The sequence below is a fragment of the Hemiscyllium ocellatum genome, chromosome 16 (genome assembly GCF_020745735.1).
Source record: "Hemiscyllium ocellatum isolate sHemOce1 chromosome 16, sHemOce1.pat.X.cur, whole genome shotgun sequence".
NCBI lineage: Eukaryota > Metazoa > Chordata > Chondrichthyes > Orectolobiformes > Hemiscylliidae > Hemiscyllium > Hemiscyllium ocellatum.
This window is the reverse complement of record NC_083416.1, coordinates 2,728,133-2,749,324: the sequence shown is the minus strand read 5'-3', so window position 1 is coordinate 2,749,324 and position 21,192 is coordinate 2,728,133. Positions and strand designations below refer to the sequence as shown.

Below are 21,192 nucleotides of genomic sequence, written 5' to 3'. Positions count from 1 at the left end.
CACCCCAAGTGCTATGTCTAGCTGCTTCTTGAATACATTCAATGTTTTGGCATCAACTCCTTCCTGTGGTAACGAACTCCACAGGCTCACCACTCTTTGGGTGAAGAAATGTCTCCTCACCTCCATCCTAAAATGGTCCACCCAGAATCCTCAGACCGGTGACCCCTGGTCCTGGGCACACCCACCATCAGGAACATCCTCCCTGCATTGCCCAGTCTTGTCCCGTGAGAATTTTATACTTCTGAGATTCTTCCCCCTCCCCTACCATCACTCATCTGAACTCCAGCAAAAACAATCCTAACCTAGTCCACAGTTCCTCATGCGTCAGTCCCACCATCCCCAGAATTAGCCTGGTACTTCTACACATTTCACAGTTGCTTTCGGGTTTGAATCCACACAATATAGAGTTTTCTGCTAAATAAAGACAAACTATTTCGCTCACTATTTAGCAGAACCAACCACAACCCCCACGCACACTAGTACAACCAGATTTAATACCAGGGCAACTGGCGTGAATCAAGACAGAAGCAGTGTATAAACAGGTGAATATCTTAATACTTAAACTACTGGACCAGACTACTGCGACCCTTAGGACTCATAACAGCACACAAGCCAACATCCACGCTCAGACAACAACTCACTAGAACAAAGGACCCAATACCCAGCATGAGCCAAATTAACGTAGTTTACAAAATACCATGCAAGGACTGCACAAAACACTATATAGGACAAACAGGAAGACAGCTAACAATCCGCATCCATGAACATCAGCTAGCCACAAAACGACACGACCAGCTATCTCTAGTAGCCATACACTCAGACAACCAGCAACATGAATTTGACTGGGAAAACACCACTATCATAGGACAAGCCAGACAGAGAACAGCCAGAGAATTCCTAGAAGCATGGCATTCATCCCCAAACTCCATCAACAGACACATCGACCTGGACCCCACATACAAATCACTGCAGGAAACTGACACCCGGAAGCGGCAAGAACAAACCAATATAAATACCGGAAGAAACATCAAAGCAGCGCTTCACACGAGGCTCCAACAGCACTGATGATGTTCCCTAGCCAGGGAATGAAACGTTTGCAGCAAAAACTTCCAGCTCGGCGAGCAGAACCACAACAACGGATACCCGAGCTACAAATCTTCAATCAGACTTTAGGTGAATATCTGCTTTGCGATGGGTTGACACTAACAACTCAGGTTCACATAGCGTCTTTATCCCAGAAAAACAGCCCGAGTTGCTGCAGAGAAGGCTAATCAATTAAAAAATGGAATCTCAGCCAAAAGAGGAACTATTAGGACATAAAATTTATTGATCACAGGAGATGAGATTTGTGGGGGAAATCGTCAAGTAAGTTTTTTTTAAACATTGAGGAGAAAGATATATAGAGGGCATTTCAGTGAGATGGGCTTTAGTTATAGAGGAGCCTGTGACGGGGGAAGAAGAGATAAAAGGCTAGAATCAGGTCCAGGGACAGACAGGGGTAAAGACAAGAAGAGGTTTTACAAGAGAAGAAAAAAAGGAAGGAGTTGTATGAACTGGAGACTGCATTCAAGGACAGGATGCTAAGGATGAGAACCATTTGGTTAAACACAAACTCTGACAAGGGGGTGAATTAAATTGCATTGAAGGCAATGGGTTTGTCCCTTCAATGTTGAACTGGGGACAAAAAAAAATGCAGCTCATCCAGGGTAGGGTGCCATCGAAACAGGATGAGTGGAGTTAGAGGTTCTGGATGTAAACTTGCTCGCTGAGCTGGAAGGTTTGTTTCTGACGTTTCATCATCATGTCATTAGTGAGCCTCTGGTGAAGCACTGCTGTTAGTGACCCCGCTTTCTATTTATAGGTTTAGAGGTTATAGGTCATCAGGGTACACGTGGAGGCTAGGCCAGGATCCTGGATAACAGGGTCGCAACACACGGATGTGGTAGCAGAGACTAATGCTCTGGGCACATGGGCTCGAATCCCATAACGGCAGCTAATGGAACTTAAACTCAATTAATAAAAGCTGGTCTCTCATCAATCATGACCAGGAAACCATTGTCGATCTGGTTCACTAATGCCATTTAGGGAAGGAAGCTGCCATCCTTACCTGGTCTGGGCCTATATGTGACTCCAGACCCATAGCAATGTGGGTGATTCTTCACAGTCCCCTGGGCAATTAGGGATGGGCAAAAAATACTGCCTGACCATGCCCCATGGAAAATAAAGAAAAAAAACAGGACATGGGTAAAATAAATGAGGGGTATAGATAGAGTTAATGGTAGGGCTCTTTTCCCTAGGATGGGGGATTTTAAGACTAAGAGGCATATTTTTAAGGCGAGAGGAGAGGGACATTTTTTTAAAAAAAAGGAGAAAGTGAGGACTGCAGATGCTGGAGATCAGAGTAGAGAGTGTGTTGCTGGAAAAGCGCAGCAGGTCAGGCAGCATCCGAGGAGCAGGAGAGTTGACGTTTCGAGCATAAGATTTTCATTTTTTTCCCCACAGGAGGGCGGATCACATGTGAGATGAACTTCCTCAGGAAGTGGCGAACGTGGGTACAATTTCAATGTTAAAAAGACATTTAGAGAAGGACGTGAATAGAACACAATAGCCTTTACTGTCACATGCACTCGAGCAAGGGCAGTGAAAAGTGTGTAATCGCCTCTCAGCGCCATCTTAGGTACAGGGCACCTAGCAACAGATACCTTAAGTGTTGTCACAGAATTGAAATAGTAGGAAAAAAAGACTAACGTGAGAATACAGAGTTTAAAAGCCCAGAATGAGAATAAAAAGCATCTTTAAAAGTACTTGCGTTATAGCCCTTTCTCACTGAGCTCATGCCCGTCAAGTCATAGAACATGAGGCCTCCCATTTGTTCTGGAATCGCCTCCAGGACTCTCTCCCTTGGCCAGCCCATGCTCTCTCTGCTCCCACTCCGGGCTCTGACCGGGACTCTGCTCCCAGCTCAGCCTGTTTGGAGGGCTACAGCCCAGGAGCAGGCATGTGGGACTAGTTTGGTTGGGATTATGATCAGCATGGTCTGGTTGGGCCGAAGGGTCTGTTTCCATATATATGAAGGAGGAAGCGAAGGAAGCCTAGAATAGAAGCTTGGGAACTCGAGTGGACAGGTAGGAAGGGGATGGAGACACTCTGCCTGTGATTGCAGGTCTGAGTGGAAGCTACAACAGACAATCCCATGGAGTTAGACACAGGAGGAGAAGCAAATTAGTGAGGTGTAATCGATTGTGTCAAAGACAACATGTAGAGAGCTCAGGGAGGACCAAGACAGATAGTTTGTCTGTACGTGCAGATCCTATTCAATTTCCCGTTGTTACAAAACACTGTCAAGCTGTTTATATCAACAGTTAGCATTGAACACCGCCTACATAAACACTTAGAATGGAAATTCTTCAAACACTTGCTTCCAATATACAGTTACAGGTGCTGGCCAGGGGGTGGTGATGTTGAGCAGGTTTATGAAGTCTCACTGAATCTATTACTATATTTGATAATTCGCTGAAACATTCATCAGCTCAGGGTGGGCAAAATACCAGAACTAAAACTAAAATCAAAATCTGTTCATTCCACTTACTCCAACAGCAGGCGAAAAAGTCAGAACGTGTGCAAATTCACACAATGCATTTAAAGAGAAACGACTGAAACTACAGAACAACATCAAAGCAGGTATAGACAACACAAAGATTATTTAATGTCGGAATATTAAACAAGATTACTTTGTGGCGTTCTCAAGTCTTGTTTCTGAATGTAACAGCTCTTAGGTGATGATGTGGGGTTGCTAGTGCTGATGCAGAAAGCTTGTGATTTCAAACAAACCTGTTGGACTATAACCTGGGAGGAAATGGGTTGACAGAGTGATGCTGGAAAAGCATAACAGACCAGGCAGCATCTGAGGAGCAGGAGAATCGACATTTCGGGCACAAGCCCTTCATCAGGGCGGCACGGTGGCACAGTGGTTAGCACTGCTGCCTCACAGCGCCTGAGACCTGGGTTCAATTAGTCAGGCAACTAACTGTGTGGAGTTTGCACGTTCTCCCCGTGTCTGCGTGGGTTTCCTCCGGGTGCTCCGGTTTCCTCTCACAGTCACAAAGATGTGCGGGTCAGGTGAATTGGCCATGCTAAATTGCCCGTAGTGTTAGGTAAGGGGTAAATGTAGGGGTATGGGTGGGTTGCGCTTCGGCGGGTCGGTGTGGACTTGTTGGGCCGAAGGGCCTGTTTCCACACTAAGTAATCTAATCTAATCAGGATGAGGCTTGTGGGGAGCTGGGAGATACATGGGAGGATGTGATAGGTAGATGAGGGTGAGGGAGAAGGTGATTGGTCGGACAGGAGGCTGGAGCGGATTGGTAGGAAAGGTGATAGACAGGTCAGGAGGGTGGTGCAGAGTTAGAGGCTTGGGACTGGGATAAATGTGGGGGGGGGGGGGCGCGGTGAATGAGGAAGCTGTTGAAATTCACATTGATCCCATGTGGTTGCAGGTTCCCAAGGCGGAAGAAGAGGGGTTCCTCCTCCAGGCGTCGGGTGGTCAGGGTTTGGCGGTGGAGGAGGCCCAGGACCTGCATGCCCTTGGTGGAGCGGGAGGGGGAGTTGGAGTGTTCAGCCGCAGGGCGGTGGAGTTGGTTGGTGCAGGTGTCCCAGAGATGTTCTCTGAAACAATCCATAAGGTCTCCCCCAATGTAGAGGAGACCACATCGGGTGCAATGGATACAGTAGGTGACATTGATGGAGGTACAGGTAAATTTCTGTCGGATGTGGAAGGATCGTTTGGGGCCTTGGATGGAGGTGAGGGGGGAGGTGTGGGCATAGGTTTTGCACTTCCTGTAGTGGCAGGGGAGGGTGCCAGGAGTGGGGTGTGTCAAGTGACTTCTGACTTTGTCCACCCCAATCCAACCCCAGCACCCCCCCCATCATGTTTAAATGCAGCCAACCTGTCCGAGTGGTAGGCTAATAATGGCAGGATTCTGAAACTGCAGTAACAGAGAGGGATCCCTGGAGCATTATTGCTGCACAGGTCCCTCTGGGTGCAGCTCTGTCAGAATCAAAACCCAAACCATGCCAATTTTAAAAGCTGACAGATGTATGGGACCATCACAAATCCCTGAATGAAGGGGAAATTGAGGGGAAGCAGAACTAATGTAAAGAAAACGGGTGCTTCAGCTGCGTCAATACCGGTTTCACAGCACACTTCAGGCAATTCAGCAACCTTCCGGGTCAGAGCCCACCTCACACTCACACAGCTAGCTGAGAAAAGTGACAGAGTCACACACAGATGTACAGCAAGGAAGCAGACCCTTCAGTCCAACTCATCCATGCTGACCAGATATCCTAAATTAATCTGGTCCCATTTGCCAGCACCCGGCCCATATCTCTCTAAACCCTTCCTACTCATATACCCATCCAGATACCTCTTAAATGTTACAATTGTACCAGCCTCCACCACTTCCTATGGCAGCTCATTTCATACACGCACCACCCTCTGTGTGAAGAGGTTGCCCCTTATGTCCTTTTTAAATCTTTCCCCTCTCATCTTAGACCTATGCTTTCTAGTTCTGAACTGCCCCACCCTGGGGATAGACCTCAGTTTTCATCCTACCCATGCCCCTCATGATTTTATAAACCGCCATAATGTCACCCCTCAGCCTCCGACGTTCCAGGGAAAACAGCTCCAGCCTGTTCAGCCTCTCCCTGTAGCTCAAATCCTCCAACTTTGGCAAAATCGTTGTAAATCTTTCCTGAACCCTTTCAAGCTTCACAACATTCTTTCTTCAGCGGGGAGATCAGAACTGCACACAATATTCTAAAAGTGGCCTAACCAATGTCCTGTACAGCCGCAACATGACCTCCCAACTCCTGTACTCAATACTCTGACCAATGAAGGCAAATGTGCTAAATGTCTTCTTTACTGTCCTGCCTATCGGTGACGCTACTCTTTTTAAAGCCAGCGTCAATGAATGAAGTTTATATCAAAATCCACACATGATTGGGAGTAAGTGGGATATCGCCAATAAATTGAAATGCTCAGAGAATCAGTGAGAAGGGTTGGAGTAATACAACACTCTGGGTAGTATCAGGGTCTCAGTAGACCTGGTCACCTTACCAAAGTGGGGTCAGGCAGAGGAAGGGATAAAAAGGAGGAAATTGGAATCAAGGAAGTGACTCACTCCAATGCTGGCCTTAAGTCTCGCATTCGTAGTGCCTCTAGAATCCTGTTCAATTCCAGAAAAGGCTCCTTCTGACTGAGATCAATACATATTCCAGATTCCTAGAGGAAAAAATAGGATGTATCACAACGTGTTCAGTATAACTAACATTCTACCAGAATTTACAGTAACCGTTGTAATCCAGGTAGTGACAGGTCCTGTTCCAAGGTGGACAATGTGGCTTTAATCTCCCATTCCAGAGACCTATACCCAGGCTGATACTCTATGCAATACTGAGGGGGTGCTGCACTGGTGGAGGGCCAGCTGTCCCCTCAGGGACGATGCAAAGAGATCACCTGACACTCTTGAAGGCGATTCCCTGGTGTCCCAGCCAACCTGACAATGTGCTCATCAACTCATTGCTATCCAATGATAGGCAATAGAGGTGAAGCTGGAGGAGCACAGCAGGTCAGGCAGCATCCGAGAGGCAGGAAAGTGAATGTTCTGTGCCAAAACCCTTCGTCAAGAATAGCGAGAATAGTGACAATATTTACCCTGATGAAGGGTTTTGGATCTGAAATGCTGGCTTTCCTGCCCCTCGGATGCTGTCTGACCTGCTGGGCTTTTTCAGCTGCACACCTATTGGCTCTGACTTCCACCTCCTACAGTCCTTACTGTCTCCAAGCTCCACGCAAATTAATTCCTGCCTTTCTTACTTTGTAGCAGTAACTACACTTCAGAACTACCTAACTGAATGGATTGGAATGATTTGGAGATGCTGGTGTTGGGATGGGGTGGACAAGGTTAAAAATCACCCAACAGCAGGTTATAGTCTAACAGGTTTAATTGGAAGCACTAGCTTTCGGAGCGCTGTTCCTTCATCAGGTGGTCTAGACAAGTCTGCACACACACTTTGTAATTCAAAACCACACCTCTCCCATTCACCACAGGAGATGACCTCAATTACAGAAGGAGTTGGCCGTCATGTCGTGCTGCCCCTTGAAGGGGAGTTTTTGAATTAGTCCCACACCTCACACCCCTTCCCCACAACTTTCTCTTTCATCTAGTCTGATGTCCATAGAGTCATAAAGATGTACAGCATGGAAACAGACCCTTCAGTCCAACCTGTCCATGCCGACCAGATATCCCAACCCAATCTAGTCCCACCTGCCAGAACCCAGCCCATATCCCTCCAAACCCTTCCTATTCATATACCCATCCAAATACTTAAGTGTTGCAATTGTACCACACTCCACCACATCCTCTGGCAGCTCATTCCATACACATACCACCCTCTGCGTGAAAAAGTTGCCCCATAGGTCTCTTTTATATCTTTCCCCTCTCACCCTAAACCAAATACCCTCTAGTTCTGGACTCCCCGACCCCAGGGAAAAGACTTTGTCTATTTATCCTATCCTATGATGGGCTAAATGGCCTCACTCTCTGATGTAACTGCCCTTTATGATTCCAGAAGGACTGACCAATTCCCTTGTGAAAGTTACAATTAGATTTTCCACCATCCTTCCAGCAGCATTTCAGATTGTGGAGCAAATCCGAGCTCCACGTTCTCTTAATCTGCCGTCTTCGATCGGAGTCCCATCCCCTGGTAACGGAGCCAGCAGCTGCTGGGAACAGGGATACAGCCCCATAGCACGGTTTCTTCTAGTCATCTCATTCATGTAGTGTCTGTAGAAATCAGGCCTGTCACTTGGATTGTTACCACAGAAGCAAACCCATCATCAGAAGATCCAGACTGTCCCTATCATTCCTGATGGAGACATCCGGAGCCCCAGATCTACTTTTGTACAGTTCAAAGATTAAAAAAAAAGAGTTGCTTGTGTCACAACAGCACATTTCCTCATCCCAGCACCCAGCATCTGCATGCCTTTCAGATTCTGATTGTATAACTGTCCCAATGACGATATTTGTCCACAACAGAGGGAAGGGTGAGGCACCATATGCAGATAGCTTCTTTTTAAAAAGAAATCATTCCTGGAATGTGGGTGTCACTAATGACATTCCCAATAGGAAAGGTGAGACACCCTCTTAAACTGCTACAGTATAGAAACACACACAGTGTTGTTTCTGAGGGAGTTTTGGGAGTCAGGAACAACAGTATAGTTCCAAGCTCGGAAGATGCAGACTTGGTCGATAACTTGTAGCGAGTGGGGTCCTTGTCCTTCCTTATGGAAGGACATTGGGATTGGATTGTTGGTGTGGGTAGTACACATGGGAGGAAGTGAACGTTTAACCACCATGGACAGGCCCTAGTCTCAGCCACTGCGCGTGGGACAGCCATTCTGTACAGACACACACTTACCTGGCACAGTTCTTCAGCAACATTTAACAACCCCTGTCGGTACAAATGTTCGACTACAGCCTCACTCAAGGACTGCTGCTTCTCACTGGAATCCCAGACACCGTCTACGCCCACAGCACTCACATCAGTGTCGAAGTTCTACATAACACAACAAAAGAGTCAGCAGACAGAATCTCCATTTAGGTGCAAATTCACTGAGAAACCCTCGTGCTTTTTTTTAAACAAAGATTAGATTCCCTACAGTGTGGAAACAGGCCCTTCAGCCCAACAAGTCCACACCTACTCTCCGAAAAGTAACCCACCCAGATGAATTTCCCTCCGACTAATGCACCTAACACTATGGGTAATTAAGTATGGCCAATTCACCCTGACCTGCACATCTTTGGGCTGTGGGAGGAAACCCACCCAAACACGGGGAGAATGTGCACATTCAGAATGGCAGAATCCGTACTGACAGTCACCCAACACGGGAATCGAACCTGGGTCCCTGGCGCTGCGAGGCAGCAGTACTAACCACTGAAAAAAAAACTCACTAATCCTGTTGGTACAACATGGGACTCTGACACAGACAATGTTCTCTAGGAGCAGAGATTACAGAATAGACCAGACAGTAGTTACATTCTGCAAGGTCAGGCTTGAGGGTTTAAACCGTCTCTGTCTCTTCCATCAACAATCAATTCATTCCTATTTATCATGTACTTACTCTTCATTGGATTGCAATTGCAATGTTCCGATTTTTCTCCTTTCCAGAAAAATAAAGCATAAGATTCCTACAGCGTGGAAACAGGCCATTCAGCCCACACAAACCCTCCGAAGAGCATCCTACCCAGACCCAGCCCCTTTACCTTACCCCTGTAATCCACCTAACCAATACATCCCTGAACACTGTGGGGCAATTTAGCGTGGCCGAACCACCTAACCTACATATCTTTGGAAGGAAACCAGAGCACTCAGAGGAAACCCACGTAGACGCAGGGAAAACATGCGAATTCCACACAGACAAGCACCCGAGGCTGGAATCGAACCTGGGTCCCTGGCGCTGTGAGGCAGCAGTGCTAACCACTAAGCCACCATGTCACTCTTGCCTTTTTATTCCCTTCTTCATTGTTTCAAGTCTCTTGTGCACACCCTTGGGTGACCTGTCTCTAGTGCAGCATCAGTTAAAGAACAACAACACCTGAGCAGTTACTGGATGGTAGAGAAGAGCTGTTTGCTGAAGATTTACCATCTGATCCTCTTTCCATTCACAAACAGAGATCATGGTCTCTGCTCAGATTGATTTGGAGGAGCCGGTGTTGGACTGGGGTGGACAAAGTTAAAAACCACACAACACCAGGTTATAGTCCAACACTTTTATTTGGATGCACTAGCTTTCAGAGCACTGGCCCACAACCACCTGGTGAAGGAGCTAGTGCTTCCAATTAAACCTGTTGGACTATAATCTGGTGTTGTGTGATTGTTTTCTGAAACAATAGAATTACTGGCCTGACTGGAGAGAAAACATAACCAAGTGTCCCTTTAAATCAGTGTTTATATGCTTTACTGCTTCAAATTTCTGGCCCATGACACCACAGGATCTTTTGTTATTCAATCTGTATCAGATACTCCCATAAAGCAAAGGTAATAATGCAAGGAAGGCCAACAGAATGGTGTAATCAGGAATCCCAATGTTAGTATGACCAGGTACCTTATTAGTAAGCTGACACAGCAGTGCAGAGGTAACTGAAATAACTCCGCAGAGGCCGGTATCTGTCACCAGGTCAGCTTTTAGTTACAGGTGCACAGTACTGAGCTGGCTCAGGAGAAAGGACAGTGCCTCTGACACTCCTCTTTATATCTGGAGAAAGTGAAGACTGCAGATGCTGGAGAATGTATAATTCCTTCTTGATGAAGGGCTTATGCCCGAAATGTCAATTCTCCTGCTCCACGGATGCTGCCTGACCCTGCTGTGCTTTTCCAGCACCACAATCTCGATTACGGTTTAAAATTTTTTTTGAAAAATAACTTCCCTGGAAAGGAGGGGGGGGGGGGTGGGGAAAAGGGAAGAGAAAAGGAAACTCTCCTCCTCCTCCTCCTCCTCCAAATCACAGAGCAGCAGCAAGAACACACCGACTGTGGCCCAGCCAGCAGAGTCAGTCCCCTAAACTGAGGAGATTCTAAATCTCCTGATTATTTCTTTTTAGTTTTCCCCCACACGATCAACTAACTGGTAGCGCTTATCTTTTTAGACTCCTGCTTATTTTTATGCCTCAGAACGCTCACCTCCTTCTTCCTCTCTTCTCCTTCCTCCTCCTCCTCCCTCACTGGCTGGGGGCCGGCCAGTCCCAGAATCAGTTACCCCTTCCTCTGAAGCAATCAAGAAGAGAGTCCTTGAATACTGGTCCAGCTCCCTCAGGGCCAAGTCTTAGAGTGAGCAAGATAGCTGACACTCCTGTCTTTATTTTTTTTTAAAACTTTTTTCTCTTTTTTCTTACCCCCACACTCCTGCCTAACTGCGGTAGTGCTTATTTTTTTCCCAGCACCCCTGGTGTGTGCGCGCAGGTGAGACACAGTAAGTCCTGCTTGTCTTTTTTTTCCAGGGATAGTCCCCTTTCCCCCTTGAAGGTGTCAGAGGGGAGAGTCCTTGCATGCCCACACACACACTGATCCAGTTCTCTCAATGAGCAGAACCTCTGACACTCCTGTTTATATTTTTATTTATTTATTTTTAAAAACCCCCACATTACCGCCTAACTGCAGTCGTGCTTATTTTTTCGCCAGCACCCCTGGTGTGCGTGCACAGGTGTGAGACACAGTGAGTCCTGCTTATTTTTTTTAAAGAAATCTCCTGGTTATATATTTTTTTCTTTTTTTTTCCTTCCCTTCACAAAGGGAATCTCCTGCTCATTTGTTTTCCCTTCTTTATCCCTGCACTACCGCCTAACTGCGGTAGTGCTTATTTTTTCCCCCAGCTCCCCAGGTGTGTGCGCGCAGGTGTGAGACACAGTGAGTCCTGCTTATATCTGCCAACCAGGGCTCCCTGATTGGACCGGATTAACAGCCCCAAACAGGGAACTCAGATTCTATGAGGTCCACCTGGCTGACCTCATTACAATCACTACAATAATGTCACTGAACCAATAGTCCAAATCCCAGAATAATGCTGACATGGAAATGGGTTCAAATCCCACCAGAGCAGATGGCAGCTTCAAAATTCAATTCATAAAAAAAAGGAGAAAAACAATGTTGATATGATGAGCTTGTCTCAACAACGTCAACTACAAACTATTATTGATTATCGGAAGAACTATTCATTAACATTCTTTTAGAAATCTGCTATTCTTACCTGGTCTTGCCAAGTCAGTCATTCAGTGTCAGAGCAATGGACATGCGAGACTGACCTTGCCAGTCATGCCTAACTTTATGACAGGATAAAGCAAAATAAAGCCTGAAATCATTCACCAACAGATTCTGTTTTGAGGAAGCCATTGTCCCAAAAGGAGTTTGAAAACAAAAAACAAAGGCATAACGTATCTAAAATTTCAAAAGCATTTGAGAGCTCTCAGAGAATGGTTTGAGCATTATGAACTCCCAGTGGGTATTTAGGAGTAACACACAGGTACCTGCTCGGGGATTTCGGTCAGCTCAAGGACCAGAAACAGATACAGCATCAGTTCCTTTTTAATTCATTCATGGAATGAATGAGTGCGCCATTCCTAATGCCCTTGAGATAGTGGGGGTGAGCTGCCATATTGAAATATGGATGTGCGTGTGGTGTAGGCAGACCCATAATGCTGTTAGGGAGGACGTTCCAGCTCCAGTGACACTGAGGAAGTGGCAATGCACTTCCAGGTCAGAACTACTAGCAGCTTGGAGGGGATTTTGCAGGTGATGATATTCCCGAGTAACTGCTGTCCTGGCCCTTCCTGAAGGAAGTGCTCACAAGTTTGGAAGCTGCTGTCTAAGGATCATTGTTGAGTTGTTGTATTAAATCTTATAGATGTCAGTGGTGGTGGGGGGCGGGGGGGGGGGGGGGGGGGGGGGTGTGGGGAAGGTGGATGCGCTGCCAATCAATTGGGCTGATTTCCATCACTTTATTGATGATCGAGAGGTGACCAATTGGGCGATAACTGGACGGGGTGCGTTTGTCCTGCGTTTTCTGTACAGGGCATTTCTGGGCAATTTTCCACATTGACAGATCAATGTCGGCGCAGTAACTGTACTGGAACAGCTTAGCTAGAGGAGCGGCAATAGTCTTCAGTACTATTGATGGAATGTTGTCAGGGCCCAAAGACTTTGCAGTATCCCAGTGCCTCTAACTGTTTTTGGACAATACATGAAGTGAATCAAATTGGCTGAAGACTGGTCTATGTGATGTTGTGAACCACTCAACACTTGTGGCTGATGATTGTAACAAACACATCAGCCTTACCTTTGGCACTTAGGTGCTGTGCTCCCACATTATTGCGGATGGGAATATTTGGGGAGCCAACTCCTCCAGCAGGTTGTTTAATCATCACCAGCAGGTCTCCTTTCCCACGTGTGACCTGATGCCATGAGACTTCCTGGGGAGTTAACACTGAGGACAACCCCAGGATAACTCCTTCCAGACTGTAAGCCACTGCACTGTCACTATGCTGGAGTTGTCCCACAGGACAGTCTCGGTGGTATATGGGACATCATCCGTGAGGTTTGATTCTCTCAGTGTGACAATGTCGGGCTGTTGCTCATCTCGGCTGTGAGGCAGCTTTCCCTATTTTGGCACTGGCCCCCAGATTTAATGATGAGGATTTTGCAGAGTTGACACCACTGTGTTTGCCAATACCTAGGTCAATGCCAGATGATCTGTCTGGTCTCAATCCTTTCCTTTTCTGTTTAAAGCTATTGACAACGGAGTGGCTTGCTAGGCCATTCCCCAGGTCTCTGAGTTACCAAAGTCATTAAGTAATAACACACTACACCATCACCTCCCCCAATATGGATAGCAATATTTTATAAATTCAAAAGCAGATATATAGTTTCATATTGCCAAGACAACAATATCATATTTATAAAGTAACTTTAATGTAATAATGCTCCTAAGAATGTCTTGTGTTAATTTATGAAACAATTTGACAAAAGTTGGGAGGAGATATTAGGACAGGGTGAAAGGTTGTTTTTAAAAAGAATGTCTCAAAGAGGATTTTGGGAAGCTATTCCAAAGTTTGAGCTTAGCAGATGAACATAAGGCTGCCAAAAATGGAGCAAGACCTGGAGAGGCAGAGAGATCTCGCAGGGATCTCTCATAGGACAACAGAAAGTTGATGATTAATATGGTCACAGCCAACAGTAAAGTTGGGAGAGAGACAGAGAGAGAAATTGGAAAGGTCTTACAATATGGCACATACCCTGTCGATAGCCTTTCCCACTTTGGAGACACTGCCATGAATATCTTTGTGATCGGAGGCCAGTTTCTGGACTGTGTCCTTTATCTTCTTACAGCACTGGGACATGACCAGCAACAGTGTTGCTGACAACTGGGCATCGAGGCGACCTGCAAGACAAAAACACACAACAGAAACTGATCACTCCGGAGCCACCAAAACTCACCTGCTGAGCACAATACCTTTCTATTCAATACTCACTTGCAGTAACCTGTTTGCGAACAACAAGCACTGCTAACGTACAGTGGCTCTTAGGGAGCAATGGACATGAATTTAGCTGGTGAAGACATTAGTTGACTCAACTTTTACATTTAAGGTCACTGTTCAACTGTCTTATGCCTAAATAGGACAATTTAGGCAATTATAAATAGTTTTAAATTCGAGAGGTTAATTAAAGGGCTTTGCTAGTAAATGTTTTATTGCAGATCAGGGAACAGCTCGACTTGGTTTTGGTCTTAAAAAAAGATTGCTATCCAACTATAAATATGTCATTTTGCAGTACAACAGTGTGCTGTAGGTAGTTTGAGTGAGGAGTTTATTAGAACGATAGGGGAAAACACAGGGTCTATTACTTTACAGCTAGGATGGATCCACATCCCTTTAAGGCCACACTACCCACTTCTTGCTGTGCACAGACTCGGGAGCTCATTTCTCACTCTGGACACGCAAAAATTCGGGAGATTTGTGAACGCCCTGCCCTGGGCTGGAATAATGGATGCAAGTTTCCTTTCCATGTCTTTGTCCATTTGACTTTTTGAGATGTGGTGTTGTTTGAAAGTGAAAGGAGCACGGTGGCACAGTGGTTAGCACCGTTGCCTCACAGCGCCAGAGTCCTGGGTTCAATTCCCGCCTCAGGCAACTGTGTGTGTGGAGTTTGCACATTCTCCCCGTGTCTGCGTGGGTTTCCTCCGGGTGCTCCGGTTTCCTCCCACAATCCAAAAAAACGTGCAGGTTAGGTGAATTGGCCACGCTTAATTGCCCATAGTGTTAGGTGAAGGGGTAATGTAGGGGATTGGGACTGGGTGGGTTGCTCTTCAGAAGGTAGGTGTGGGCTTGTTGGCCTGAAAGGCCGGTTTCCACACTGATAAGTAAAGTATTCTAAATCTAGTTCGACACTCGTGAGAGATGGCACATTTGGACAGATAATCTCTTTCCCCATCACAACCAGAACTCTTCAGTGTTTTCCATCATTTGTATCGTGAAATATTATAGATGACAATCCCCATTTTGGGAGCAACCACAGAACATTCAACATCCTAATGATACAGGGGCTTAGAAAAGAGTAGATTCTGGGGATCCCACTGCTGGATTTCCCTACCCAGAGGGGCCAGGTGGAATTGTGACAGAGGAGGGACTTCTGGATAAAGGGACCACAATGACAGGTTCCCCCCTCCACCATTGCATATTGTCACCTTCCCTCGGTGCACATCTCTCTCTCGCTCCCCGCTCCAACTCACCCATGCTGAGCAGATATCCTAACCCAATCTAGTCCCACCTGCCAGCACCCAGACCATATCCCTCATGTATGCATCCAGATGACTTCTAAATGCTGTAATTGTACCAGCCTCCACCACTTTCTCTGGCAGTTCATTCCATACACACACCACTCTCTGCCTGAAAACGTTGTCCCTTAGGTCCCTTTTAAACTTTTCCCCTGTCACCTTAAACCTATACCCTCTAGAGTTCTGGACTCCCCCACCCCAGAATAGAGACATCAGCTTTTCAACCTATCCATGCCACTCATGATTTTATAAACCTCTGCAAAGGTTATCCCTTAGCCTCCAACACTCTGGGAAACAGCCCCAGCCTATTGAGTCTCTCCCTATAGCTCAAACTTTCCAAATCCAGGAACATCCTTGTTCAGTCTTTGTTCAAGAACACTCCCCAGGCCCCAACCATTAACTGTACAAGTCCTATCTTGGTTTGCCTTACCAAAATGCTACACCTCACAGTTATCTGAAATAAACTCCATTTGCCAATCCTCAGCCCATTGGCCCATCCAATCAAGGCCGCATTGTTCTGAGGTAACCCTCTTTGCTGACCACTTACACCTCCTATTTTGGTGTCATCTGCAAACTTACTAACCACACTTCCTACATTCACATCCAAACCATTTATATAAAATGATGAAAAGCAGAGCACCCAGCACTGATCCTTGTGGCATTCCACTGGTCACAGGCCTCCAGTCTGAAAAACAACCCTCCACCACCACCCTCTGTCTTCTACCTTTGAGCCAGTTCTGTATCCAAATGGCTAGTTCTCCCTGTATTCCGTGAAATCTAACCTTGCTGATCAGTTTCCCATGGGGAACCTTGTTGATCACCTGACTAAAGCCCATCTAGACAGTGTCAACATGTTAAAGACAGAGCAGTAGACAAAGTCAAACATCACACAGCACCAGGTTATAGTCCAAATAAACCTGCTGGACTATAACCTGGTGTTGTGAGATTTTTAAACTTTGTCCACTCCAGTCTAACACTGGCTCCTCCACATCATGTTGATCGAGACCATGTAGCCAGCCCTTGGCCAAGCTGTGAGAGCTGGTCCTTTGGGGCTGGCTGGAGATGCTCACCTTCCTCGCAGTGGGATCGGATTGATCAGCCCCTCTGCCCTACAGGGCTGGGGAGCAGGTTGTATGGCTCGAAGGGCCAAACGGCCTCCTCCCATCTTCTATTATAGTTACCCCTGGTCTGTTAGCTTCACAGAGTACCCACTTTGGTGACCCAGGCAAGTTTCTGACAGCTCAGGGAGTAGCTACACTTTGAATCCAGGGTTAGATAAACTCTCAATTGTTTTATCAATTAAAATTACAGCAAACAGTTTTATTACTGCAGCATCTAAGGGAAACAGCAGTGTGCAGGTTGATCAAGAATTCTGGATAATCAAGAGGTACGAATAACCATAGCAAACCCTGACCTAGCAACATTTTAGGATATGCCTATAAAAATATATGTAAAAACAGTGACATACTTCCTAAACACCAACATAAAAGGACACACTAATTAATAGAAGTGTAGTGCAGAGGGTTATACCTACACCATAAACACGGGGACATTACAGTGTTTGAGTTCGACAGTTGTTGCAGATTTATCCAGCGTGCTGGTTAAAACAGAAGCTTGCTCTAAGTGGTTTCCTGCCAGATCCAATGGATTCACTGCAGGCTTCAGAACCCGCCCTGGGGAAATGGGAGAGGGTAGGATGAGCCTGGGGCTCAACCCAACATCAGTTACAAGGGGTTTGGAACCTCGAGGCAGGCTACCCCACCTCCCATTGGCCAAGAACATGTTATTACTACAAAATTACTTTTCCTTCCTCCCTGACGTTGACACAGAGCTTTGAGATTTAAGTTGGATTCAGTCAATCAGCAACAGAGTCAAAAACTGCAGAAGTCAGTGGAGAATGGTTTTCTGATGTTTTCGAACCATTCAAACGGTCCTCACCGCACCCCCAAAAAAAAACATAGATGGGGCCATCCTAGTAAAAGTCTATATAATACTCATGCAACACGCCAGAGGGGACTGGGCCAAGCAATCATGGGAAAAGTTGTGGTATTTCTGAAACTGGACTTTTAACTCACTGATCATACAATACAGGAATTCAAACTTCCCAACAGTGAGGACTGCAGATGCTGGAGATCAGAGTCTAGATCAGTGTGGTGCTGGAAAAGCACAGCAGGTCAGGCAGCATCCGAGGAGCAGATTGATTCACCATGCAGCATCCTAAGGCACTCCACAATACTCTCCCCTCAGGTGGTAACATGCCCACCTCTGGGTCAGGGGTTCTGACTTCACGTCCCATCTGCTCCAGAGGTTTGTCATAACACGTTCGGACAGGTTGATTAAAAATGTCGACACTCTCCTATCTTGGAAGTGTGATAAACAGTGACCTCTCTCCTGATACCATTCACCTCTGTGGTTCAGCTGAACAAACAGTGGACAGTCATTCACCTAAAATCTAAAACTTCACAACCTGGTTCAAAAGCCAGCTGGGAACTTTGTATGTTTCAATGATTAAACAATTTGGTTTAATTTCAGCAGAACACCATGTGTCCCTGTGATGTGACACATGGGATATAACATACATGATTAGGTAATTTCATTACCAAAAGGATTGCAATGTTTCTAAGTATTTCTCTCACCACATGTACCACCCAGAGTCACAAATCCCCAAAACACCGTTCTTCCCCTAATGTAAAGTGCAGCCACCAAACAAGTAGAAACAATGTCCTTAATGTGCATTTTAAAAAAAATTATGAGCACCGACTCATTGCATTAATTAAACTCAGTGCTTCAGTGTAATGCTGTTGTGGATTCACAGTACCCAGAAACAAGAGGAGATTAAAGTCTCAGGGTGGATGAGCCCATCTGTAGTGCCTGCAGATCGGATTGTTAATTATTTTGGGAACAGTTCCCAAAACAATCTATTTTTCCTTTTTGTTTGGTAAGAGGGTTTGAAGTAAGTTTAAAAATTTAAAATCACAGAACTGGAGACTGGAGACAAAGAATATAAACAGATGATTGTTTGTTTATATTCATCTGTTGGAATCAGGAACGTGGAGAGCACACAGGAACCTGTCTGACTGCAGCGTGTAGGTCTGGAAACATCATTTCCAACAACAGCTAATATGTGGGAGCAAGCTACTGCAGATGCTGGAATCTGTACTGAAAACAAAAAATACTGGAGATCACAGTGGGTCAGGCAACATTCATGGAAAGGGAGCAAGCTAACCTTTCAAGTCTAGATGACCCTTCATCAGAGCCAATATACATCCACAATTCCTCCATTAGGAATATCCTCAATTTTGCTCAATTCTCCCTGATTTTCCAAATTTAAATTAGTATTTTTAAATACCAAGGATCTCAATCAGGACAGAGGCCTATTATTAAAAAAACAAGTAAAAGAAATATCTCTACTCCCAAACAGGAGTGCAACAGCTGTATGAGGAGGTGACCTTGCTGGACTTTGATGGCCTCATTAGTTGAATAGCTGAAAGACGATCAATGTTAGGCTCAACCTGGAGGCTGTTCCATTACAGCAAGGATGTGGGATGGCACTGAGTGGTAGCCCTGCACAATAGTACTGCAGATATTCAACATTTCAGGGTCGGGAGAAGAGAATTGCATGGTATCTTGTTTAGCATAACATTCAATGAACAGATTTTCACTAGAACTGTGTTCCAAAACAAGAACAGATTTTTTTTTTAAAAAAGGGAAGGATCAAAATACAACGTTTGACATTATAAAGTAACAACACAGCAACATTAAATATCCCACCTATTTAAAACTCCAATCAAAACAACTAGTGGGATATTCTCAACACCACACAAATTCCTCATCTCTTTCTTTCTTCCCCACAGGTTGCTGATTCTTACAGTGTATACAGGGAGGAGGCTAAAAGAACACAGCAAGGCAGGCAGGAGGTGGAGAAATCAACGTTTCAGGTATAACCCTTCTTCAGAGCTCTTCTTGCAGATGGTCTGGTGGTCACTCCATATGAAAACCAAAATAGTGGCCGGTTTGCAGATTGGTAACTGTGTCACAATTTTAAAGCAGAATTTCTTGATTCCACAGTTAACACCCTTCACAATTACCTATCTACACAAGTAACCAGCAACACATTTTTCAGCTATCTACACAAGTACCATACCTGCACTGGATAACTCCTGTCGGAGGCTGCTGACATATTGTACCAGTTCCTCCAAGCTGCGGTCGCAGTGCTGGCCATACATTAGGAACTTGTGCAGCACTTTCTCCAGCTCCCGTTCCACGCAGACACACTGGTCCATGAGGCAGAGACACAGAGGGACAGACACACACAGACAGGGCTGGGGTAATTTAGAGTCAGCCAGCAGGACCTACACAGGTAAACCCACTCTAGGTACAGAACACACACTAAACACAAGTACCTGGGAGGGGGCCCAAGGGACCCTTGTAGCTAAACCAACTGCATCAGGGACTGGCTGAGACAAAGCATTAAATCCACAACATCAGGCACAGGATGGTAGAATGAGAGAGCAGAACTTAAGACAAAAGGACAGACCCTGATGTGGGCATAGTCAGAGCCAGGCTAGAGCTTGGCTGGGAAACTCAGTGCTGAAAGTTTAGCATCAGTCATAGACCCTGGCACTCTAGAGACACAGGGGCTGGTCTGGAGGACGCCTTCCAGAAAGTGAGCCCCTGAGTTTACACACAGACAGTCAGAAACACAGCAACACACACCAGAAACATCGTGGCAGTGCCCGGGACAAACCCCACTCAGAGCGCCAGCAGCAGGCTGCAATCCTCACACAATGACAGCAGAAAGAGCACACATGAGTATGAGTGTAGCTGTAACAGCAGCAGCTCCTGACAGTCCTCTCCCAACAACAACTGTCACTGCTGCAACAAAAAAACTGCTACATAGACTGCGGCTCCTGCCACTCCTCCCACAGGGGGGGTCACGGTGGCCCTGCTACCTCCAGCCTCCCAATTCCCTCAGCACTTCAGCCCAGCCTTGCAGCATGCTATTAAAACACATTCTAATTACAACCTGCGTGCCCTGCAGTCACCTCTATGCCTCATTCCTGACGCTTGTGACAACACACCAAGTCAGCTCCAACCCTCCCCCTCCTGTAAAGTTAATGGGACAGTCCATCAGGAAGTAACAGGAGACAGGAGCGAATGGGATGTACCATTTACTGGGAGGGATGAAGGATGATAAAGAGCTCCTCCTGAAGTCCTTTTGTTTTGATTGTAAATGTGGTTTGTATTAAATACAGGTGATAAATTAATTTAATTTATGCCTTCCGGTTAATGTCGTCTTTATTTCTTTAAAATATACTAATTGTGTGTAATTATAGATGACTGTCCTCCCTGTGTGTCAACAGTGGAACAGACTGTTAGAAGGCTCCATCAGAACCTGCTGGGGTTTCAGGGTCAAAAGTCAGAGATCACCAGGTTAACTTTTGTGCATTGTGAACTCACTGAGATGTGGGTGACCTAACCCCTCCTTGTGAGAGTTGTTTGACAAGGGAGGCCTGTCCTCAGTGAGTGTCACAATCAGGTTTTGTGAGTGTGGCTCACAGATGCTGGAACTTGTAAACAAGTAATCAACTTCCAGGGAATGTTCTGGGAATGGACTCTGGATTTCTCACAGGCTAGGTCTCCTGTTTAGCTCAGTGCAGGCTTGGCCCTTCCATGTTTCACTAGCCTCTTCAAGCTTGCGACTTGTGTCGTGTGCTGTGGAGTTAAGTGACAGTTTGTAATGAGAGAGTGCGAAGAATGTCAAGTTATTTGGTTTTTACAAAGTAGACAAACAGGAGGCTGGAAGAACACAG

At 45.9% G+C, this 21,192-nt stretch overlaps 1 protein-coding gene across 4 annotated transcripts in view; it reads right to left on the bottom strand.

Moving 5' to 3' along the window:
• Positions 1 to 20,230, bottom strand: part of rmnd5b (required for meiotic nuclear division 5 homolog B) — an 89,621-nt gene extending 69,391 nt beyond the window's left edge. For 3 of the 4 annotated variants that reach the window (XR_009645529.1, XR_009645528.1, XM_060836999.1), the window contains exons 1-4: positions 19,524 to 20,230; positions 13,842 to 13,987; positions 8,476 to 8,613; positions 6,177 to 6,277 (exon numbers count right to left, since the gene is read on the bottom strand). Coding sequence is in view for 2 of the 4 variants with exons in the window: in XM_060836999.1 (XP_060692982.1) it covers positions 6,177 to 6,277; positions 8,476 to 8,613; positions 13,842 to 13,987; positions 19,524 to 19,662 (524 nt within the window). In the remaining 2 variants the exon portion in view is untranslated. The remainder of the gene's footprint in view (positions 1 to 6,176; positions 6,278 to 8,475; positions 8,614 to 13,841; positions 13,988 to 19,523) is intronic. The other variant, XM_060837000.1, reaches the window with a different exon arrangement.
• Between the last annotated feature and the right edge of the window lie 962 nt (positions 20,231 to 21,192).